Here is a 24,192-nt window from a genome sequence, read left to right as displayed (position 1 = left end):
CCTGCCCGAGCTCCCCTGAACCCAGGCTGGCTATAAAAGACACCAATGGTTGCCAATAGTGTAGAATGTTCTCCATGTGGAGAGGTCACAGGTAGGGCTCAACGTGGCGTGTGTGTGCCCTCAACGCAACTGGGTGGCTCCGTCTGTTAAGCGTCACGGTTCGTGAGTTCTGGCCCCGCATCGGGCTCTGCGCTGACAGTGTGGAGCCTGCTTGGGATTCTGTCTCCCTCTCTCTCTGCCCCCCAAATAAATAAACAGACATTAAAAAAAATATATACCTGCTTGAATGTCTGTATGAAGTGGGGAGGAAGGGGGCCCCCAGGGCCAGTGATGGAGGCGGTTTTGGGGGGGGGGCGGTCCCTGGCTCAGCAGGCTGTGAAGCAATCTTGATTCTACCCCTAATGTGATGTGGTGTTTGCAAAGTCATTCAACCTCTCTGGGCCTGTTTCCACATCCCTCAGCTGGGAATCCGGGCCGGCCCGGAGGATCCAGTGATATCACATATAAAAACGTTTAAGGCCTCACGTCATCAGAGTCAGGTTGTGGCTGACGTTATCAGTAGATCAATGTTTCAATTATCCTGCAGTCTCAGGGAATTAAACTTTACATGAGAGATTCTTCCAGATGATGGATGCTTATTCTCTCAAGTCCCCTGGCTTGGTTGTACCTCTCCGGGACAAGGCATTTTCTAAAATGCATCAAGTATACAGGGCGGGGGCGGGGGCGGAGCGGGGAGGAGGAGGGGTCACCCTGGGGATCCGTTGCACCTGCCCAGCGGCGGTCACCCGTACCCCCCACCCCGTCCCCTGGGCGGTGACATCCCTCGCGGACAGGCCGGCCCTGTGGGCATTTCTGCCCCCTCTTCCTGCTCATTCCAGCTTACTGGTCTCCTCTCTCTCCCTCCTGTCTGCCCCAGGAGCTGTCATCTGGTCGTGTCTAATCTGCCGTCTGTTAGCCTGAGGATTAACTGAATTTTGCCCGAGGGAAGAAAGCAACCAAGCTTATTAAATCACAGCCACGCTACGTACACAATTCTAAAGCAGTCGGCTCGGCTCGGGGGCAAAGTACGAGAACCCTCAGCAGCTGTGTCCTCTCTCCACTAGTTTGAGGTCTGCAGCCAGATTGGTGACTGTGGACTGACAATCGTGATCCCAAGGCAGCAAGGGAGGGGCTGCTCGGAGCGGGACAGACGCAAGGTGGGGAGGGAGGGGGAACGATTTCTCCTCTCCCTTCTCCTAGCCCTTCCACGGGCCCCCTCCTCTCTGCCAGGCCCGGGGCCGGGCGATCCAGGCACAAGGCAGACTCTCAAAAGAACAGAGGGCAGACAGCCACGGGTGGCCCCACCTTGGCAGGACAGCTGCCCTCCATGTCCCCTGCTCAGGGGCCCGGGGGGAGATCAGGCGCCTGATTTCACACACCCAAGAGAAACTTTTCACGTGTGCGAAAGGAAGCACGTTCAAGAACGCTCGCTAATGGCACTCTTCTTAACAGGAAAACCACGGAAGCAGCCCAAATGGCCTAGGACAGCAGAACGGATGGGTCGATCGTGGTGCAGGCACCCGATGGAAACCCATGGAGCAGTGAGAACAAACCAGCGCAGCGTCACATTTCAGGGTCATGTTACATAAGGTCAAGTGAAAAGAGCGAGTCCAGACTTGATACATGAGGACGTACCTCGCTTATAAAAGGGAAAAGCAAGCAAAGACGAAACACTTTTGGTTTAAGCAAACACTGCACACAACGAAGCCACTTAAGAAGTCGCCTTGGGGGGCGCCCGGGTGGCTCCGTCGGTCACGCGTCCGACTTCGGCTCAGGTCATGATCTCACAGTCCGTGAGTTCGAGCCCCGCCTGGGGTTCTGTGCTGACAGCTTGGAGCCTGCAGCCTGCTTCGGATTCTGTCTCTCTCTCTCTCTCTCTCTCTCTCTCTGTCCCTTCCCCACTCGTACTCTGTGTCTCTCTCAAAAATAAATAAACATAAAACAAATTATAAAAAAAAAGAAGTCGACTTGCGAGCGATAACTATCATGGGGGAGAAGAATAGATATTTTTGGGGAATTTGAATACGGACGGTATAGGAAATGATAGGGAGTTATTACATTTCCTAAGTGTTATCACAGCGTGGTGAATGTGTAAAAGAACACCACCGTTCTGAGATGTGGGAGGGATGTGCTGAAATATTTAGGCATGAAAGAGTCAAGATGTCTGCAACTCACTTCGAGTGGAGACAGAGACAGAGACAGATATAATTGGGGCAGGGTCTCTGGGGGGAGGGGAGGGAGGGAGGAAGGGAAGGAAACATGGCAAAGTGTTAAGAAATAATGAATCCAGAGAAAGGATATACTATTATAATATAGTCATTACACTATTCTTTCTTTTTTTCCCTGCTTTTTTCAAATTTTAGAGGAAATAACAAGAGAATGACAAATACAGGTGCAGCCCGGAGATACTGCGGGTTCTGTTCCAGACCACTGCAATCGAACAAGTCAAATGAAATTTTTGGTTTCCTAGTGCATATAAACCTTATGTTTCCACTTATACTGTAGTCTATGAAGTGTGCAATAGCATTGGGTCTAAAAAAAACAATGGACACACCTTAATTAAAAAATACTTTAGGGGCTCCTGGGTGGCTCAGTCGGTTGAGCATCCGACTTCGGCTCAGGTCATGATCTCACGGTTCGTGGGTTCGAGCTCTGTGTTGGGCTTTGCACTGATGGCGTGGAGCCTGCTTTTTTATATTTTTATTAAAAATTTCTTTTTTAATGTTTATTTATTTTTGAGAGAGAGAGAAAGAGAGACAGAGCATAAGCAGGGGAGGGACAGAGAGGGAGGGAGACACAGGATCCAAAGCAGGCTCCAGGCTCTGAGCTGTCAGCACAGAGCCTGACGCGGGGCTCAAACCATAAGCCACGAAGATCACCACCTGAGCCGAAGTCGGATGCTTAACCGAGGGAGTCACCCAGGCACCCCATGGAGCCTGTTTTGGATTATCTGTCTCCCCACCTCTCTCCGCCCCTCCCCTGCTCACACTCTCCCTCTCTCAAAAATAAATAAACATTAAAAAGATTTTCTAAATAAGTTTAAAAACATACTTTATTGTGTTCTAGTCCCCCTTTGTTTTCAGTGCAAAAAGGGTGGTTTTATTAAAGCACAGGGACAGGACTCGTGGGCAAAAAGAGCTGCTCTTTTTTTTTTTTTTAAAGGAATCCCCAGACCGACGTGGGGCTCGAACTCGCAACCCCAAGATCAAGAGCTGCACACTCCACCAACAGAGCCCACCAGGCGCCTCAAAAACACGTTACTGCTAAAAAAACGCTAGCCGTCCTCTGAGCTTTCGGCAAAGCGTGATCACTGATCACAGATCACCACAACAAATGTGATCAAGAAAACGATGAAATATCACAAGCATGACCAAAATGTGAGCAAATGCCACTGGAAAGAGGGCGCCGACCAACTCGCGTGACACAGACCTGCCCCAGACCGTCAAGGTGCAAAACAGAGAGTTTCCGCAAAGTGCGGGAAAACAAGGTGTGACTGCACACAGTGGTTCCCCCCAATCCTTGGGGGTTCCAAGACCCCCGGGGCATGCCTGCAGCCGTGGATAGTACCGAACCTTCTACACTGGAGGTTTCTCCCTATGCACACATACCTATGATGAAGTTTAATTTATAAATCAGGCACAGTAAGAGATGCACAATAATGATAACATAGAACTGGAACGATATACTGTCGTAGAAGTCACGGGAATGTGGTCTCTCAAAGCATCTTAGGGGACTGTACTCCCCCTTCCTGCGATGATGTGCGATGATAAAGTGCCTACGTGGGGAGAGGAGGCGAGGTGAGTGATGTAGGCGTTGTGATGCTGCGTTAGGCTACTATTGAGCTTCTGACGATATATCAGGACAGTCACCGGTTTCTGGGCCGCAGTTGACCGTGGGTGGCCACAACCGCGGAAAATGAAACCGCAGATAAGGGGGGACGGCTGTATTTGTTCTGGGGAGAGAGGAGGGCAGGATGAGGGAGAGCACTGGGGCGGGGGGCACATTATTGGTGCTGTTCTAATTCTTGGATGGATGGTGGTGGGTTCATGGCATTCACTGTAGTATTTATTAACAAGAAGACAAATGAGCAGGAATACGAATGAAAATAATAACAAATCAGGGCGCCTGGGTGGCTCAGTCGGTTGGGCGTCCGACTTCGGCTCAGGTCACGATCTCACAGCTTGTGGGTTCGAGCCCCGCGTCGGGCTCTGTGCCGACAGCTCAGAGCCTGGAGCCTGCTTCGGATTCTGTGTCTCCCTCTCTCTCTCTGCCCCTTCCCCACTTGCACTCTGTCTCTTCAAAAGAAAAAAATAATAAATATATATATATAAAAAGAAAAACAAACAAATGAGTGCTATGTGCAATGTCGTAGCCTAGATTGGATTCCAGAACCTAAAAAAACATTAGTGGAGAAACTCACAAAATCTAAATATAAAGCTTACAGCGTAGTTAATCGTGTTGCACCGATCAATGTCAATTTCTCAGTTTTGACAAAGGTACCCGGGGGCACCTCAGTCGGTTGAGCGTCCGACTCTGGATGTCAGCTCAGGTCATGATCTCCCGGTTCGTGGGATAGAGCCCCATGTCTGCACAGAGTCTGCTTGGGATTCTCTCTCTCTGCCCCTCTCCCACTGTGCTCTCTCTCTCTCTCTCTCTCTCTCTCAAAAATAATAAATTAAAACAAAACAAAACAAAACAAAAAACAACACCCTCCTGCAGCCCTATGGCTTGAACCTGCCAGCCAGGCTTAGCAGATCAAGAACCAGGTTTTCTCATGGGGGGTTTATCCAGGACAGGCAATCCTGGGGCCAGCCGCACACACGATCCTTCCCGAGGGACGTCACCTCCTTCTCTTCTGTTCCTTCTTCTGACATCCCAGCTACACAGTGGACAGGGCGAGCGACAGCCCTGACCCAAGGCCAGTCAAGCCCTAGGCTGAACCGTGGCCACGACCAGCCAGGCCCAGAATGCCATGCACTAAGTGTGATGAGCAGACCCGATTGGGAAGACGGACAGATTCGGGCAGTTGAGGCACAGGCAGGGCACAGAGAAACACGTGGGGATGGCAGAGTGTCCAAACCCCAGGCTTATGATCGTGCCGACTCCTTCTCAGAACCTGGTTTCTACATGTCAGGGAGGGGAGAGCAGGTCCTCGGACGCTGTCTACACTGCAGTCCTTCCTCCCTGTCTCTGCACCCGCACCCCCCAAACCCATGTTTCCAACTGCCTCCTGGAGCACCTTTGATTCTGCATATCCCCAAACAGCCTCATACCCAACCCTCCTCCTGGGCTTCCTTTTCAGGTCCCAGGCCCCACCCTTTCACCTGCTAGCTCAGGAGAGAAACCTCAGCTGCCTTCAACCCCACAGAGGGTTGAGCAGCGGCCCCCAGGCTGTCCTCATCCTGGTCCCTGGAGCCTGTGACTACGTTTTTTTTTTTTTTTTTTTTTAATGTTTTATTTATTTATTTATTTATTTATTTATTTATTTTTTTAAAATTTTTCTTTTTTTTTCAACGTTTTTTATTTATTTTTGGGACAGAGAGAGACACAGCATGAACGGGGGAGGGGCAGAGAGAGAGGGAGACACAGAATTGGAAACAGGCTCCAGGCTCCGGGCCATCAGCCCAGAGCCCAACGCGGGGCTCGAACTCACGGACCGCGAGATCGTGACCTGGCTGAAGTCGGACGCTTAACCGACTGCGCCACCCAGGCGCCCCTGTTTTATTTATTTTTGAGACAGAGAGAGACAGAACATGAGCAGGGGAGGGGCAGAGAGAGAAGGAGACACAGAATCCGAAACAGGCTCCAGGCTCTGAGCTGTCAGCACAGAGCCCGACGCAGGGCTCGAACTCACGGACCGCGAGATCATGACCTGAGCCGAAGTCAGATGCTTAACCCACTGAGCCACCCAGGCGCCCCTGTGACTATGTTTCTTTACGTGGCTGAAGACAGCGGCTGGTGTGATTAAGGTAAAGCTCTTGAGACGGGGAGGGTGTCCTGCATTATTTGGGTGCGCCCTCAATGTAATCACAAGAGTCCTTGTAAGAAGGAGTCAAGAAGGTCAAAGGCAGGGGTTGGGCCGGGAGAAGCAGAGGTCAGAGTGAAGAGCTCTGAAGCTGGAGGGGGGCCACAAGCTGAGTAATGGAGGCAGTTTCTAGAAGCTGGGAAAGACAAGGCAGAATTCTGCTCTCAGAGCCTCCAGAGTTAACCTGCCCTGCTGATACCCGACCCGAGCCCTTTAAGACTCATTTCGGGAGGCGCCTGGGTGGCTCAGTTGCTTGAGCGGCCGACTCTTGGTTTCGGCTCAGGTCGTGACCTCACGGTTCGTGAGTTCGAGCCCCTCGTCCGGCTCTGCACTGACAGCACACAGCCGGCTTGGGATTCTCTCCCCCTCTCTCTCTGCCCTCCTGCATGCTCCCTCTTTCTCAAAATAAATAAACTTAAAAAAAAAAAAAAAAAAAGATTCATTCTGGATTTCTTACCCTTACAAGTCTAAGGGGAAAAAAGAGATGTGTCGTTTTAAGCCCCTAAGCTTGGGTGATCTGGTTCAGCGGCCACAGGAAACCCATGCAAACCCGTTGTGTCCCCCACGCCATCCACAAATGCAGGCGGTCACCACGATGGGCCACCTTCCCAGAGACGCTTCCTGCAGGCCCAGCCCACGGCCCATCTCACTGTGGCAAGAACTTTCCACCTGGCCTCCCCAAGCCCATTCCCTGCTCCGCAAGCCCTGTCCACCATTCTGAAGAGTCTATCCGACCCTGTCATTCCTTTGCTTTAAACCTGCTGAGGACTCTGTGGGGCAAAGCCATCCTCCTTCCCCCGGCACACAAGGTCCACTCTGCTGCTGCCACACTCCCCGTTTCCAAACGTCAGACCAGACGATGACCAGAGACGTCACGGGGAACCTGCTCACTAGAACAGAACACAAAATGGGAACCCGGGGCTCCCCTAATTCATGGAGCGCGTGGGGCCAACCGGTTTCTCCTGCCCTGTCTTGTGTGGCATCTATACTCCTGCAGAGGGGGCCACCGCAGAGCCACCACTGCTTAGAGCCTGACCCCAACATCTCTGCGAGATATTCAGCCGTCTCTGGGCCACGTGGGGCCTTCACAGCCACAAGCGGAGAAGGTTCTGCCCCAGGGAGAAACGGGGTTTTCCGCCCAGCTCCAGGGCACCCCCCTCCCCCGTCCTGGCTCCCCTCCCTCTCGCCAAGTTCCTTATCTTCCTGACCCACAAAGGACTGCTGAAGGGCACCTGGGCCACAGCCCTGCGACTCCCCTCACTCCTGATGATCTCATTCTGTTGTAGGGCTTTCAATTCTAGGGACAGGCTTGTGATTCCCCAGGTGATCCTTCAAGTTCAACTGCTCCCTTGGACCCCCCACTTGTGCATCCAAATGCTACTGGATGACACCCCAGACTCAACACGGCATAAGTCAAGTGCTGATACTCTACCCACCCCCCCCCCCCCCAACCCCCGCGACTCCTCCTGCACCTGCCCCGTCTCGGCTACCTCTGAGCTACTGGTACCTTTGTGTTCCAAGAAGCCCAGCTGGAATCTGAGGTCAAACGGGACTCCAGCAAGTTCTGCTGGCTTTAGCTACCAACTAGACCTGGAGACGCTGACTCCCCACTGTCCTCACCGCTCCCGCCAGGGGCACCACCACTGGGCCGTGACTTCCACCTCCCTCTGTCTCTTCCTGCTTCTAGCCTGTCTGTCCTCACCGAGCAACCAGAGGGACTCTGTTCAGTCCTAAATTGGATTCTGTCTCTCCCCTGCTCAGAGGCCTGCACTGGCTCCCAGCGAATGAGCAAAAGCCAATGTTCCATCCAGCCTCACATAATCTGCCGCCTCTCCATTTCCACCTCACCTCCTACCTCCTTCCTCTGACGCCCTGGCAGGTGACCCCAGGGCCTTTGCAATTTTCCTCTCTGCCTGCACTGCTCTTCCTTAGCCCCCTGGCTCACCACCGCCTGCTTTATTACTCAAAGGCCCTCACTGGCCACCGCCTCGCTCGTGTTGCAACCCCCTAAAAATAAACTCCACCTCTCCCATCTGCTTCCCCGCTTCTCCTGAGCACGCATTGAACGTTCTTTACATTTTGTGCGTTATTCTCTGCATCCGCACCAGAAGGTCAGCTCCATGAAGCAAGGCTTTTTTTTTTTTTTTTTCACTTGGTGTTGATCAAAAACCCAGCACCAGCCCACAGACACCCTGGAACAGTTCATGGACGAAGTAATACACCTGGGCTCCCAAAGGGGACTGTCCCAGTCCCCGTGCCTGGGGGGCTTCAGAAGGCTAGGGCTGTGTGTCCCCTACCCCCACCTCCCACCAGGCGGCCTCTTGTCGCCAGACCCCTCCCTAGGAGGCTGGAAAGATGGAGTCCAGCCAGTCAACCATACGTGCTGACCTATACTTGGTGCCTGGCCCCCACGCCTCCACTGTCGTGGCTCAAAGATGCATTTATCAGCCAGCGAGAAACTTCTGTTCACGTGGTGCCCAGCGACCCTTCGAGTCGATCTCATTCCAGCCCAGATTAAGGTGCTGGCTGTTCCTATGAGCTTGGGTGGTTTGAGCCAAGAGACTGGCTTCTGTGTGGTTTTCTGCAATGTTCCAGAAGAGTCTGAAGCCCCCCACGGCTTCCTTCCGTGGAGCCCCCAAGTCTAAGGATCTCTAAGAACCGTGGGGTCCCCCTCCCCAACTGGCAGGGCCCAGGGAGGACAGGGCTGGGACCCCTAGCCAAGCCAGGGGCGGGATGGCGCTGCAGGGACCCAGCTCCCCACGGGCCTCCCGACGTGACACCGTTCAGCCGCCCACCGAGCTGCCCCGCCTGGAAGAAAGGAGGCAGTGTGCCAAGGCTGGGCCCGGCAGCGGGGCGTCTGCCCACAGGGGCCCCCACGCCCTGCCCTGCAGATGCCAGATCTTCCAGGGAAGGCAGAAGGGAGATCGTTACTGGAGCCTAATTAACAAAGAAAAGCAGAGATAATTAAGCGGAGAAACATGTGGCTGGCGCTGGAACTGTGATATCTTTAGAAACTTGAGAAAGGATGGTTTTATTTTGAGCTCTCGAGAGCGTGACAGCGTTGGAAGGGTGGGGAGGGGGTGGGAGGGCTGACGGCGGGGAGGGGGGCAGGGGCCAGAGGAAATGACCCTCCGGGCGGCTGAAGGGAGAGGGCCGGGGGGCCACGGAGCTGGGGGCCCTGCTCTGTGTGACCTGGAGGTCCAGAGACTGGAAGTTAACTTGTCCAAGATCACGCAGTTCAGAAGCGGTGGAACCTTCCTGAGGGCGCAGAAGGGGACTTGTCACTGCTCCTGCTGGTTAGTCCCCTTCCCCTCCATCCTGTGCTGTGATCCACCCCATGCTGGCTTCCAGGCCCCCCTCATCCAGGAAGCCCATTCCCCACAGCACCTGCTGAGTGACAGGAGACCCCACAGAGAGACCTAGTAGGGGCCCCGGTGGGGTGGGGACAACGACAAGAGATGCCATTCCCTGTCCCCCCTGCAAACAGGCCCTCAGCCCTCTGCTTGAGAGGCCCCACACCCACGGCCAAGCTTCTCAAACGGGGCCTCAGGCCGTGCTGGGGGTGCGAAGCGCGTGAAGTGCGATTACTTATTTTCCTCAGTGGAATAACTGAACGCAGTTCCTTAAATTAAAACTCATTTTCAGGGGCACCTGGGTGGCTCAGCCGGTTAAGCATCTGATTCTTGATTGTGGCTCAGCTCACGACCTGAGGGTTTATAGGTTCAAGCCCCACATAAGGCTCTGTGCTGCCACTGCGGAGCCTGCTTGGGATTCTCTGTCTCCCTCCCTCTCTGTCCCTCCCCTGCTCATGCTCTTTCTCTCTCTTTCCTTCTCAAAAAAAAAAAAATAATAATAATAATAATTTTCAGTGGGGAGTTTAGGACGCAGACTGTCGGGGACTTCCGAGATAAAGCTGGCCCCACCCCCCACCCCCGCAGGAACTTCGGCTCTGCCCCCAGGGGGGGCTCTGGCTCCGACCTCGGGGACGTCAGCGGAAGGGCTTGCCAAGGCCGGGTCTGCAGGGTCGAGTCCACGCTGCAAAGCCAGGCCTTCCAGGCCCTCCACGCTCCGCCTGGCCGGCCTCTCCGCCTCACCACCTCCCGCACACGACGGGCCACCCGGCCCTCCCCTCCCGGCCCTGGCCGCGCGCCCCAGGACGCCCCTGGCGTGGCACCTTCCCGTTCCACAAGTAGGGAAACCGAGGCCCAGGCAGGCAAAGCTGACTTGCTGGAGTCACACAGGAAGTCGGCAGCCCTGCTCTGTCACTGGGACCCGGAGCCCCGGCTCTGGGGCGGCAGTGGGGAGGAGGGGGGCCTGCCTCGTGGCCCCCGGCTGGTCATCGCTCGAGCTGGCAGGGAGGGCTGCACCTCTGGGGTCGGGGGAGAACCAGGGGACAGATTGCCGACCTGGGTCCCCAGGGAACCAGTGCACTCGCCCAGGAAGGAGCCGGGGGCCGGGCGGCCGGGCCTTGTACCCGGCTCGGGGTTACCATGTGGTTTCCAAACACCAGAGGGGGCCCCTGGGGAAGCTCGGGAGCCGGGAGGCCCCGGGAAGTGTCGAGGTGCGAGAGGAGGACCCTCGGAGCCCTTCCAGGTTCGAAACGGCCAGGACTTCCCTTTCTCCAGGCTGGCAGGTGCAGGTCAAGCCGAGGTGGCTCCGGCTGGGAAAAGCCGGTCCTCCCTCCCCAGCAGCACACCCTGTGGGAAGTGGTCTCTCTGCTGAGTGGCTGCTCAACCTCCACTGAAATGCCTCCAGGGACAGGGAACTCACTACCCAACAAGGTTCGTTGTTTTTTCTTTTTTTTGCCACTGCTATTTGAGAAAAGTTCTAGAATGTGATTCTCTTCATCTTGCTCGTGTTGCCCAGAAGGACCTTGCTCTCAGCTCTTTTTACCAGCAAATTCTTCCACCTCCTTTCCCCGGGCTCCGCCTCCCTCTGTTCCTTCACAGGCTCTTTTCCTTCAAGGCCCTCTGGAGGTCAGTGTGCCCCGTGGGCCCTCTCCGCTGGCGACACACTGGCCTCAGTGGTGACGGCACCTGCCGCCCTCACACAGAGTGTGCCCAGCCCCGTCGCCAGCCTGCTCTAAAGCACCGATCGGGTCCCACCAAGTGCCCATTTGCCCCTGGATGTCTCGTGGGCCCAAAGACCCAGCTTTGGGCAAAGGTACCATCATCATCACCCTTCTGGAACCTTCCGCCTGCCCTCCCTCCCACACTGCTGCCACCTCTAGATCCCAGCGCCACCTGTCTCCAGGTCCTGCCGCCTGCCGCCTGGGGTCAGCTTCCGCAACCCTCCCTGGCTTGGATGCCCCAGTTTTGCCTTCTCCAATCCACCCCTGGTGGGTGGATTCACGGTTGCCATGGTAATTGTAAGACAATTCAACTCGAATCCTATCATTTCATTGACCAAGAAAAAAAAAGCCTCCGATGCTACAAGATAAAGCTTGAGTCACCAGCAAAGTCTGGGTCCGGGCCTTTCGTGATTCCGGCCTCATTCTTTTGCTACCCTCCTCCCCTAGAGCCCAACACCCGCTGCTCAGGCTCCAGAAGAGCAAAGACCTGGGTACGACTTTGGCTCCGTGCTAAGCCAGGCTGCCTCTCGAAGCCTCAGTGTGCTCAGCTGTGAAATGGGCATAGCAGCATGTACCTGGTAGGCTTGTGAGGGGTGACCTCTGGGGGTTGCTCACCCCCCGGTCCAGTCTCAGGTCCCCCATACTTCATCTGGCCCAGGTGGTCACTCTGTAAGACTCTCACTTGGCTTCTGGCCACCTGCCTCTCCTTATCTCTCCAACCCCTACATGCAGGAGGGACAGAGCTCACATTTCGACCCCTTCCACTTGCCCACACTCTCCCCACTGTGATCTGGTTTCATGACTACAATACATTAGGTGAAAAATGGCTCCCGCCCTGCACGTCTCCAGCAGTCCCCGCTCTGATTTGTGGATCTGCTTCTCCAACCCAGCCACTTGGATGACGCTCAGACCCCGACCCCTCTCGCCCTCCAGCTGCTCAGGACAAAATCTGTTGTTCACACCCCACACTCACTCTATTGTCAATCTTGTTAGCCCTACTTTCAAAATATGTCCAGGGCCTCAGGGCCTTTGCACGGACTGCCTCCTCCCACAGATGCTTCGACTGGGATTTCTACACGGCTCATACCCTCATTTCCTTTCAGGCCTTAACTCCTGCTGGCTTATTTAAAATTGTCCTTTTGACAGTCCTGTGTTGAATGTCTCCACAGCACTTGTCACTATCAAATATGTTGCTATTTGTCCTTATTTATCTGTCTCCCTCGTTAGAAAAAAAAAAGCTCCACAAGGGTGGAGATTTTTTGTCTATTTTGTATTCCTAGATCTTGCTTGGCATAAATCCATATGAACACGCGCACGTGCGTGCCGTGTGTGTGTGTGTGTATGATTTTTTTTTTTTCGTAAGTAATCTCTACACCCTATGCGGGACTCAAACTCACAACCCTGAGATCAAGAGTTGCATACTCTTCTGACTGAGCCAGCCAGGCGCCTCTTCCATGTATTTTTTTGTACAAATAAACCCAAAGGATTAATTGTGAGCCTGAGGGGGGAGAGGCAGGACCAATGTTATAGATGCTGGTAGCCAGAAGGGGGCAGCAAAGAGCCACCCAGTGTGGATAAAAGATTGGGGAGGCATGGGCACATGCTGTGTGACCTCGAACAAGTTTCTTAACCTCTCTGAACCTCGGTTTCCTCCAGTAAGATTAGTTATTGGGGGAGAGCACGGGGGCTGCTGTGGGAAGGCTTTGTAATCGGAAGATCAGAAGCACGATATGGATGTTAGGTGTCCACGGTGTGTGAGGAGTCGCCCAATGTCCCCAGTTAGGGGACAGGGCAGTTATATAACGATGATGCAGCCTGATGAGGGAATATCATAAGGCATTTTAAAAATATCGGAAAATGCTTATGTTTCCAGTGTGTGTATGTGTATGAATCTATAGAAAGAACAACAGTGAGATGTAAAATTAATAAGCTCGGGGGAAAATCTGGAAGAAATGTATCATCATAAAAATGAACAGCCATCTGGGCAGTTAGATTTCTGCACTTGCCAAATTTCCACCATGGGCACATATCTGCATTTCCCTTCAGGTTTTATGACCTGCTAGAATGTTCTGGGGTTGTTACTACACCAGCTCCCTGGGCTGAGGGCCTCTCCTTCCTCTGCTGCCACGGCTCCTTCCCAGCATTCCCTTGATCAGCTTCCTCTGCTGTCTTGGGTGTTCACGGCGGGGGGAGGGGGGTGCCCTCTGGGTTTGGGGAAAGTGCCTGGACTTGGTCTGCTGAGAACACACTCCGGGCTCACCCAGACCCCCTCTGTGGCAAACACCACCGCTGTGCTCAGTGGGGGCCCGATGACTTGTGGCCCCTGGTGCGCACCTGTTCCCGAGAGCGGAGTGCCTGGGACTTTGAGGGCAGAGAGTCCTTGGGCTCCCCAGCCACCTGCCTCTCAGCCCCACCCCGCCTCCCTGCTTTAACTCCGTGCCCTGCATGCAGGTAGGCGAGGTGGGGAGCAGCCCAGCGAGGGGGCAAGGAGCTTCTGCAGCGTGGATCCCCCCTGGGCCTCACTCACTAGGGCTCCTGAGGCCTGGGTCACCTTGGCCCACTGAAGGCAGGGCTGGGGCTCACTCTAGGACAAGCAGAGGGCCTGGTCCTGCCGTCCCTCAGCAGCCCCGGCTCCCCTCCCAGGCCCCCTCCGGCCAGCATCCCTACCCTTAGGGGTCCGTGAAGCCCACAGCTCTCCTGACCAGAGGCCCGAAATCCCACCCGCTGTCCTCTGAGACTTCGTCCGATGCCATCTTCTTTAGCCAGGCTCCCGCCCAACACTCGGCATGAGCAGAAAGGGCTACCAGGCGCCAGTGGGGAAACGGAGACCCTGAGGCCAGATGTGATGTCCCCAGGGGGGGCAACACTTACAGGCCTCTGGGATCATCTCTTTTGACCCGGAACAAAACTGGCCCAGGAACAGCCGTACCCCTCGCACCACTCTGGCCCGGTCCACAGATCCAGGAAGGATTGTGAAAAGGCCCAGGTTTAACAACCAATTTATCTTCAAAGCATAACGGTTTTCTTTAGAATTCACTTTCTCGGGTGGTTCTGTTAGGAAAGGCTTCTACGGGAGCCTTTGACAAACACCTAGAAAATCTCAGAGCCATCTCCTCCCAGGAAGCCCCCCACCCTTCCCAAGCCTCATGCTCCTGCCCCCCCACCCCCCGCCCAGTGCTGCACAGTCACCTTCCCACGACCTGGTTCCACCCTCCCATCCTTGCATGGCCCACTGACAAGGGCCATCCCCAGTCACTGGCCTGCTCATGCTCAAACCTCCACAGTGTGCAAGGGGCTACAGGGGCGGGCTTCACAGAAGGTTCCAGGCCCCGGGGAAGCCTCAACGGGTAGGAATAAAGGGCATCTCTCCAGCCATCTGCACGGACAGATGTCCGTGGGTATCTTGTAGGTACCAATGCAGACACGTGACATTCAAGACCGGGGGCGCCCTCCGCCTAACTCCTCGGCACTACGGATCCCTCCTGAACTTGGACACAGGCCCAGGGGAAAGGGGAATCCTCAATGGACTCAGATTCTGCCACTACGCAATGGGGGGGCTTTCAGTAGAAATCTGGTTCAATTTTACATGTCTTGCGCTTCTGAGTTTGCATTCGATATTTTTGGAAGAGGACAAAAGAAACAGGAAAATGTCTTGAAGGCCCCACTGTGCCCAGGATGGGGCCTGTGTCTCTGTCATGACGTGCCACACCCTCCTGGCCATGGGGGTGTCACCCCCCCGACCCGTGCTCCAGTCACGTCCCCCGACAGCCCCTCTGTGCCTTCACTGAGGCTGGGCCCTGCATCAATAGCACCACGCACTGTTTTTGGCTCATCTCCGAGGCCTGGCTCAATGCCACCTCCTCCAGGAAGCCTTCCCAAGCCCCAGGAACAACCACCGCTACCCCCCCTGCCCAGTGGCTGAGCACTTCCCATCACAGCTGGTCCAGGGCCGAAGCGTTTACAAACATCTCACTCAGGTGTCAGGATGCAGCCTCCCCAGGACAGCGGGGCGAAAACAGTCCTCACCCACCCCATTTACCTAGTTCTGCCCACCTAAGGGGGCACGCATGCCTTTTTCCATCCTACAGATGAGGAAGCAGAGGCTTGGGGGTGTGAAATAATGAGCCCAGAGTCACCTGGCCAGTAAGGGGGCGGTGTAAGGATTTGAACCCGGGTCTGTCTGAGCACCAGCCTGTGCTTTCCCACGGCCCACATGCTGCCATCTACCCACAACCCAAGTCAGATGATCTGCCACCCCTCCACGTGCCCAGGGCACCTGCCTCTGGTTCAGCCCACCTTCCCCCATATCGTGGCACTCGAAAACATGCCGCCGGAGACCTGAGCTCCTGCTCCAATTCCCTTTAGCGACTGTCCGATGGAGGGTTTGGGAACAGCCCTTTCTGGGACGGGAACGGTTCTCAAGTGACCTCCGGTGAACCCTCGGAGGCCCCAGGAGCCTGGACACCTTCCCAGCCCAGCGTGACGAGCGACATGAGTGAGCACGGAGCCGGCTCGCCAGCCCGTCTGTCCCGGCCCCTCCAGGCTGCCACCGGCCGGGGATGCCAATGCCTGGAAAGGCGCTGGCAGGTTCCCTCCTGAGGGCTGGCCCAGAGCTCCCTCCCCATCTCCCCTTCCAGGCAGCCTGCCACCCTCTTCCATACCACGTGGGCAGACAAAGCATTTCCAAGGGCTCTCTCTGCGCACAGAAGAGCCAAAGCAAAGGCCGGGTGGGTGGGTGGCCAAGCGGACTGGCACAGAGGCTGGGGGGGGGGGGGGGGCAGCCGCCCCCCTCCAGGGGCAATGGCTGAGATTCAAGAAGCTGCCCCAACAGCCAGTGGGCCAGCGAGCTCCCCGAGCCGGAGGGCAAACCCTCGTTAGTGGAAGGGCCCAGAAGCCCTGCGGTGTGCGTGAAGGCTGCTGGCTGACCCCCCTCTCCCGGCCCCAGACGTTCCACTGCTTGGTGGCTGTTCTGAATCCCAGGCCACCCATGATCACGGGGCCTCCCTGCAGGCCGCCAGGCTCTGGAGCTCCTTCACTGCAGGTGGGGCAGCTGGGCAAACCGCCGATGTCCCCCCACCCCGGCTCAGTTTCTTCCTCCACACAAAGCAGGCAGGAAAAGGTCACAGTGCAAAGCGCCCGTCTCGCAGCCCGGGACACGTTAGGTGTCACGAATCACTTTTCCTTTCCCGCTTTCCAAACTCATTAAAGAACGCGCCCTGCGGCCCAAGCAGTCAAGCAGTCACGTGTTCGGGCCCCCACGAGGACGCCTCCTTCTGGAAGGAGGGGCTGGGAGCACACAGACCACCTCGCTGCAGTTCTGCTCTCCCTAAGCAGAGGGAGCCTGGCCATTCTTCCCGCTGCTGTTCTGTCCTTCTTTCTCTGCTGCCCAGCAATGACAGTGACTCAGGCAGAAACCCAGGTGGGCCAGGCAGGGACTGGGAGCTGAGTCAGGGGCACTCAGCACTGAAGTCTAGCAGCCCCGGAGCCTGGAGCCAGCCGGGCCTGATGCCGCAGACTGGGCCCCTGCCGCAGGGAGGGTGAGCGGACCACAGGCGGTCTACCACGGTCCTGGAGCAAAGCAGGTCCACAGAGGGCCGAGCAGTCTGTCACGGCGCAGGGACAGGCCAGGGGCCACGGGTGGCTCCCACGGCCGGTGAGAAGGGAGCTGTGCAAGCCCCTGCTCTTGCTCCCCATTTTCGGGTCCCCACGGGACAACAGCAGTCGCCCCATCACTACACCCCTCGGTAAGTCCTGTCCCCTCGCAGTTTGATGGCCTCTCCTTCCCCAGAAGCTCACCGAGCCAGGCCTGGGCCCAGGGACTGAAAGCTCCAGGCAGCAGGGGTCAGTGTGCACCAAGGTGGGCAAGGGGACCAGTCTCCGTGACCGTGAGACTGGATTCCTGTCCTGCGGGTTGTGTTGGTTCCAGGCACTGGCACTCCTCCATTCCCAGCACATCAGTGCAGCCCCCCTAAGGGCGACATTCCCTAAGGGCGAGGGGCAGCTGCAGCGTCTTCCGGGCGGTTGCCAGGGCGGGGGCGAGGTCAGGGACAAGTCTCTCCGCACACAGGTTCTGGGGTCAACAATTCAGCACATGCAGCCTCAGCCCCGCAGACCCTGGGCGGCCCAGAGCACTCACGAGATGGTCACGTCACCCCTGCTCATTCCGGGTTTGGGTTTTTTTGCCTTTTTTTTTTTTGTAATCTCTATGGGGCTCATGGGGCTCGAACTCATGACCCCAAGATCAAGAGTCGCGTGTTCCACCCACTGAGCCAGCCATGCGCCCCTCTCGTTCAGGGTTTGGGAGGAAAGGCCTGGAAAGGCGATCAGGAGAAGCATCCTACCATCAAGGCCAAGTAAGCACTTACCCGCATCTTACCACCAATCTCGCCCCCTCGCGGGTCCTTATGCGCAAGCCCCTCCCTCTGGTTAGAAACCACCTGCCAGCAACCTCACCCGCACACTCAGGTCAACCCGGCCCCTAATCAGGAGTGGAGGGCACCGACCTGCCCTCCTGATCCCTGGCTGGGCCTTCCTCTGGCTCAGGTTCCAGTGTGACCTTCCTCCTCGTGCCCGGGGCCGGTGCCCAGAGGACGTGGGAGGACAGAAGGGCAGGGCCTGGTGTCCCACGGGCATCTGGGCTCTGGCCTCTGGCCCCCAGCGCAGCGGCCGGCCCCCCACGCCAAGCAGCCCCCCCTGCCCCCTAGACCAGTGCCTCTTACCAGGCTTTGGGATGAGTCCTTGAAAAGGCCTGGAAGAGAAACAGAGACGGGGGCATCAGAGCGAGGACCTGGGAGCAGTTCGGAAATGTTTGGGGCCCACCCGACACCTACTGCATTGGAACGGCATTTTAACAAGATGCCCGGGGAGGTGTCACTGGGGCAGGACGCTGACCAGGGGGCGGCCTGGTGACCGGGGCCTCCTGCTAGTCCCACCCTGGTGGTTCTGTGACCCCTGGGCAAGTCTCTCGTCTCAGGGATCTCCCCTCTGACGTGGGCTGACCGCCCTTCCTGGGGGCTGGGAGGGCAGTGAGTGGGTGCTGCGGGCAGGTAGGAGGTGTCGTGAGGGTTATCCCTGCTGCATGGTGGTTGAGTGGGGTTCCCTGCACCCTGGCCGGCCCTCTGCCACCTTTCTGTCCCCCACTGGGACCCAGGATGGCACCGGAAAGCTGCCTTGTCCAGCAAGGAGGGCAGAACGAGGCAGGACCAGATCAAAGGAAAGGCCAAGGGCCCCCACCCATGTTAGTCTTGCCTCCTCACCCTTCCCCTGAGCACCTGGTGACCGTGAACTTGATCTTGTCAGCCACTGCAAGGATCCTTTCCAGGTTCTGGGAGCCAAAGGTGCAGGGCTTTCGGAAGGGGATTCCCGGGGGGAGCCCCTCGATGATCACCGAGCCGGGGTTACTCTTGATCCGCTTGTAGGGGACCTGGACCGGGTACTTGATGCCCAGGGCTTCTCCTGTGGAGGAGGGACAGATGTGTCATCAGAAGCTAGAGCAGCGCTGGAGTGTGGCACGGGGGCACGCGGCGGGGGCCCGGGAGTCAGCAGTGGGTCGTGCAGGGGTGCGGTGTGTGTCCTTGAGGGGCTGAGGAGCGGGCAGGGCTCATATGGCTCCAGCCGCTGGGGAGAGGGCAGCGGGTCAGGCTCCTCGGCCTCACCGCCTGAGAAGCTGCAAGCCCCTGTCCGGGATGGTACCTGTGGGCGCAGCGGGCCCCTCCCTAGGAGGCCTGGCCCTCGGCCAGCGCCCCCCTCCCCTCCGGGGCCTGCCTCGCGCCGGTTCAGGACCAGCCTGGCCTGAGGGCAGACTGCATTTGGGGGCAAGGGCGCAGCCAGCCCGAGGCCAGCAGGGTTCGGCTCAGACCTGAGACCACCCTCCGTCTGCGTCTGGGCTTTGACCTTGTTCCCTGCACCAGCCCTCTGCGTGTGCACCCGTGTGAACGTGCTGGGTCTCACGGTGGCCTAGGGGCAGTGCTGGGGCAGCACGGCCACTGCTGAGCCACCCTCCACCGGGGCTTGCCGCCTGCTGTCAGTGGCCGTCCCCGAGGCACAGCACGGCCGGTCCCGTGGCTCCTGTCCACAGCGGCGAGGGCACAGGTGCAGGCCTGGGTGCCGTGAGGCTGACTGGATGGTGTCCACCGTGGAGCCCCTCCTGGGCAGAGGGAAGGCGCACACTGCCAACAAGGGGCTTGTTGTGGTGCAGGATGTCCCTTTCTGAAGACAAAATCTCTGAACGACTCAGCACGAGAAGGAACAGCTGAACCTTCTCTGTGCAGTAAACTAAATTTTATCTCAGGGACACTGGGAATTGTGTAACTGGCCACATTTCCCCTTTTGCTCTGGCTCCCGGGAAACTCACAGCCCGATCTGCCGTCTGTATCTACCAAGTACAGAATTTCTGTGCCTTCGTATTTCCCCTGGCTTCTTGCCAGTGTTCCGGCCTGTTTTTGCTTGTCTATTTATTTATGTGCGTATGTATGTATGTGTTCTTTTATTTAAAAAAATTTTTTTTTAATTTTAACATTTATTTATTTTTGAGAGACAGAGCATGAACAGGGGAGGGGCAGAGAGAGAGACAGACAGACAGACAGACAGACAGAATCCAAAGCCAGTTCCAGGCTCTGAGCTGTCAGCACAGAGCCCGACATGGGGCTTGAACCCACAAACCGTGAGATCAGGACCTGAGCCGAAGATGGCCACTTCACCGACTGAGCCACCCAGGCGCCCCTGTTCTTGTTTTTTTAATTGAGATCTAATTCCCACACCACAAAAATGACTGGTGTCACTTATGCAATCCAGTGGTTTTTCGAGGAGGTTGTGAAATTATCAACACACTCTAATTCCAGGATGCATTCATCACTCCAGGAAGAAACCCTGTACCCAGCAGCAGTCACTTCCCATCCTACTTCCCTGTGCCCTGGCAACGGCGGATCTACTCTATTTTGATAGATCTCCTGTCTTTTTGATTCTTTATCCTGACTTTGTTGCTGACTAGTTTATATGGTAGGTATTGCTAAGCGATCTTTTTTTTTTTTAAGTTTATTTATTTTGAGAGAGAGAGGGAGAATACATGCGTGTGTGCACGCGAGGAGAGGGGCAGAGAGAGAGAGAGAGAGAGAGAGAGAGAGAGAGAGGGAGAGAGAAAGAGAGAGAGAGAGAGAGAGAGAGAGAGAGAGAGAGAGAGGGAGAGAGAGAATCCCAGGCAGGCTCCACACGGTCAGCGCAGAGCCCGACTCGGGGCTTGAACTCACGATCCGTGAGACCATGACCTGAGCCGAAACCAAGAGTCAGATGCTCAACCTACTGAGCCACCCAGGCGCCCTGCTAAGAGATCGTTTTGGCAATGAAAAATAATTGGGACAGAAAGGAAAATGTATACCCATGATCCGTAAACAGGAACACTGCTGTCTCCACTTCTCACCTCCAAAACGGCTCTTGCTCCAATGACCCGTGGCCTGCAGGGTGCCTGCATTTCTCTTGGCCAAGTTTGGCACAGGTGACCGTGCTCCCCTCCCTGAAGCCTCCTCCTTGATGTCTGTGACCCCATACTTTCCTGGTTTCTCACCTTTCTGGTCACTCTGCCACTGCCTGGACCTGACCTCTACATACCAGGGCCCCTCGGCGTCTGGTCTGGCTACTCCTTCTTGTTCCTCTACCCAATGGCCTAATTTTTACATCCAATCCAGACCCTTCTTCTGAACAGCAGACTGGATCTCCACTTGCCTACAGCTCATCTCTGCTCAGCCCTCAAACTCAACACATCCAAGATGGAACCCATCACCTCCCCTTCAAGCTGTCCCCTCTTGGTGAGGGTGCTGCCCCTTCTCTCTAGCTGACAGCGTGGGTGTCCACCTGTCTCCACCCCCACCTCCCTTTTGTCACAGTGACAGGCCCAGTAACCCAGTGAGCACGTGGCACTTCCCTGCCACAGGGCTTGGGTGAGGGATGGACATGGGACTCAACGGGGGCCGATGAGAAGCAAGGGGAGGGCTCAGGGAATTCTAGGAAAGAAACCCCTCGCTCTCTGGAGAAAGGCCGTGGAAAAGCCGGTTCCCACCTCCTTCCTCCAGGCATAGGTGGGATGTCTCAACCTGCTGTGGTCATTTTGCCAGCAAGTGGGAAGCCAGCCTGGGACGATGCCAACATGGTGGAAAGACACCAAGGACATCTCTGAACTGCTGGATCCAGTTGGTCCTGAAGGCCGCTCCACTGCTGGATTTCCCATGCTACGAGCTATGGCTGATTATACTGTCCAAAGACGGCCGCCCCAATATTTCTCCCATCCCACGTGCTCCTCTTAACGTCACATCGACACTCCCACAGAGAACTGGGGCCTGTGTCCCCTCCCCTTGAACCTGGGCTTGGTGGGGACTTTGTAATGACCTCGACCAATAGAGTATGGCAGAGGTGACGACGCACAACCTCTGAGGCTGGGCCACAAAAGGCAACAGCTTCCACCCGGCCGGCAAATGCAGCTGTCCTGGAGTCGCTATGCTGGGGAGCCCACGCGGAGGGACGGCATGGAAATGTGGAGAGATGAGAAAGAGCCAGTGGCCGCTATTTTAGGCTGCTCGGTTCGGGGCGATCTGCTCTGTGGTCATAGTAACTGGATCAGGAGCCGATCTACACCCCTGATGGCTGAAGCCAGTGTGACTTTGGTTTTGTTACTCGAGACCATATAGCATCTAACTGCACTGGCCTGTTTTCTCCAAGCCAGGACTCAAACCGGACGCCTGCCTTTCCCTCCCTGCTCGCCCACTGATCCTACTTCTGAAGCTCACCTTGATTCCATCCGCTTTCCTCCGACATCCCGGCCAGGGCCACCCAGGCCGCCATCACTCCCGCTCCACCCTCTGAGCTGGCCTCCCCACCCTGCCCTCTTGCCCCCATTCACCTTTCTCATGGGGAGCCAGGAACATGCTTTAAAACCACAAAGTGGCAGGGCGCCTGGGTGGCTCAGTCGGTTGAGAGCCCGACTTCGACTCAGGTCATGATCTCACGGTACGTGAGTTTGAGCCCCGTGTCGGGCTCTGTGCTGACAGCTCAGAGCCTGGAGCCTGCTTCGGATTCTGGGTCTCCCTCTCTCTCTGCCCTTGCCCTGCTCGTGCTCTGTTTCTCTCAAAAATAAACATTAAAAAAAAAAACCACAAAAACTACAAAGTGGCTTCTGTCACTTCAGTCCTCACCATAAAATACAAAACCGAGAACACGGTTGCCTCTAAAGGCCCTAGGTGATGGGGTGTCTGTGTTCCGGCCACCTCTACAGGATCCCTCTCCTGTAGCTCTACTCCCCTAATTCAGCTTTCTGCCCCTTCCTAGGATAAGCCTCAGGGCCTTTGCACGTGCTATGACCTCAGCTGGACTGCCCTTCCTGCATACTCTGGTAGTAACTGCTTACCCACCCCTTCAGTTCTTTTTTTAAAGAGGCCTCTTTCTTTAAAGAGGCCTCCCTGGCTCCCAATTGAAGGTAGGTACCCAAGTTATTCTCTCTTGAGCAGCTTGCTCTTTTCCTGCAAAATTGTGGAACAGAGTCTCATTGTTATTAGATTCTGTGTGTAGTTTTTCTTTTTTTTTTTTTTTTTATGTTTGTTTATTTTTGAGACAGGAGGAGGGGCAGAGAGAGAGGGAGACACAGAATCGGAAGCAGGCTCCAGGCTCTGAGCTGTCAGCACAGAGTCCCAATGCGGGGCTCACACCCAGGGACTGTGAGATCGTGACCTGAGCTGAAGAAGGATGCCTAACCGACTGAGCCACCCAGGCACCCCTATAGTTTTTTTTTTTTTATGTGTATTTATTTTGAGAGAAAGAGAGAGACAGAGAGAGAGAGAGAGAGAGAGAGAGAGAGAGAGAATCCCAAGCAGGTTCCACGCTGTTAGCACAGAGCCTGACATGAAGCTCAAACTCAAGAATCATGGAGACCGTGACCTGAGCTGAAATCAAGAGTCGGATGTTTCACCGACTGAGCCGCCCAGACACCCCTGTGTGTAGTTCTCGAATTACAAGCCCAGTCTTGACCCCGCTGGTCTACAGCGCCCAAGAGGGCAGGGCCTCTGTTTCTTCGCTACCGTGTCCCCAGCGTCTGGCACATAGTAAGTGCTCAAGAAATGCCTGTGAGCGAGCGAATGGTTTCCCCAGAAATGACCACGGCTACCAGCAGGAAGCGTCTGCCTCTCCTCCCACGGCAGCCAGGCTGCCCTCCCGCCCGGGCACCCCGGGGCTCACCGTATTTCTTATTGAACAGGTCCTGGACTTGCTCCCGCAGCGTGTTGGCGATGTCGATGCGCGAGAGTCGAGCGTCGTAGTTTTCTGCACAGTGAAAAACAATTACGGATTTGAGGCTGTCCAATTAAAAGGCACTTGGGGACTTTTAAGGAATAGGATTGCCTAATTATGGGGAACTCCTCCTCAGAGCAGGCCCCTCAGAGTCCTTCAGAACTAACATCTAGACGGAGATGTAGGTTTTTCCGGAAGGACGCACACTGTTGTGACAACAGCAACGAGTGGGAAATTTAGTTAATTGTTGACATTTGAAAACCACTAAACCAGTAAATAAGCCTGAGAGGTGAGAGACGGCACGAGGAAGAGCAGGCTAGGAGCAGGGGTTCGGTGGGGAGGGCCACCCCGGGTCCCTCTCTCACCCGGGGTGGGGGCGGGGTATCTGCTAGGGAGCCCATGTGCCAGCCCATGCCACGGGGGCCCCAGACAGGCCCCTGACCTCGAGAGACTGCAGCCTGGCACAGCCCGGGGAGAGAGAGAGGGAGGGAGGGAGTGGACCTCTGGGCGGTCAAGTGGTGGTGGTGGGGGTACGGTGAGGACCCCAGTCCTCTGTGAGGCTGGGTACAAGGAGTCACGGGTGGGGTGGGAGTCGTGAGCGCCCCTCACTGCGGCAAGTTCTGGCTGCCCGGGAGGGAGCGAGAGAGCCAGGGCAGTGAACAGCCGTTCCCCTGGGATTGGGGTCCTATCTCTGGGCCCCCCACTCCCTGGGCTGGTCTCGCTGACCTCACTCTCTCCTCAGAGCCGCAGGGACCACCCAGGGGCCACCCGGGGAAGAGCCCACCCTCGG

General features: G+C 56.2%; 1 protein-coding gene across 3 annotated transcripts in view; it reads right to left on the bottom strand.

The window, feature by feature from the left end:
- GTF2IRD1 (GTF2I repeat domain containing 1) overlaps positions 1 to 24,192 on the bottom strand; it is a 116,532-nt gene that overhangs the window by 11,528 nt on the left and 80,812 nt on the right. For all 3 annotated transcript variants that reach the window (XM_078440482.2, XM_078440483.2, XM_078440484.2), the window contains 3 exons: positions 23,352 to 23,435; positions 18,407 to 18,590; positions 17,855 to 17,883 (listed from right to left, as the gene is read on the bottom strand). In XM_078440482.2, coding sequence (XP_078296608.1) covers positions 17,855 to 17,883; positions 18,407 to 18,590; positions 23,352 to 23,435 — 297 coding nt within the window. The remainder of the gene's footprint in view (positions 1 to 17,854; positions 17,884 to 18,406; positions 18,591 to 23,351; positions 23,436 to 24,192) is intronic.

Source organism: Panthera onca, chromosome E3 (genome assembly GCF_046562875.1).
Source record: "Panthera onca isolate mPanOnc1 chromosome E3, mPanOnc1 haplotype 2, whole genome shotgun sequence".
NCBI classification, from domain to species: domain Eukaryota; kingdom Metazoa; phylum Chordata; class Mammalia; order Carnivora; family Felidae; genus Panthera; species Panthera onca.
The sequence above is the reverse complement of the archived record's forward strand: the minus strand, read 5'-3'. Positions and strand labels throughout refer to the sequence as shown.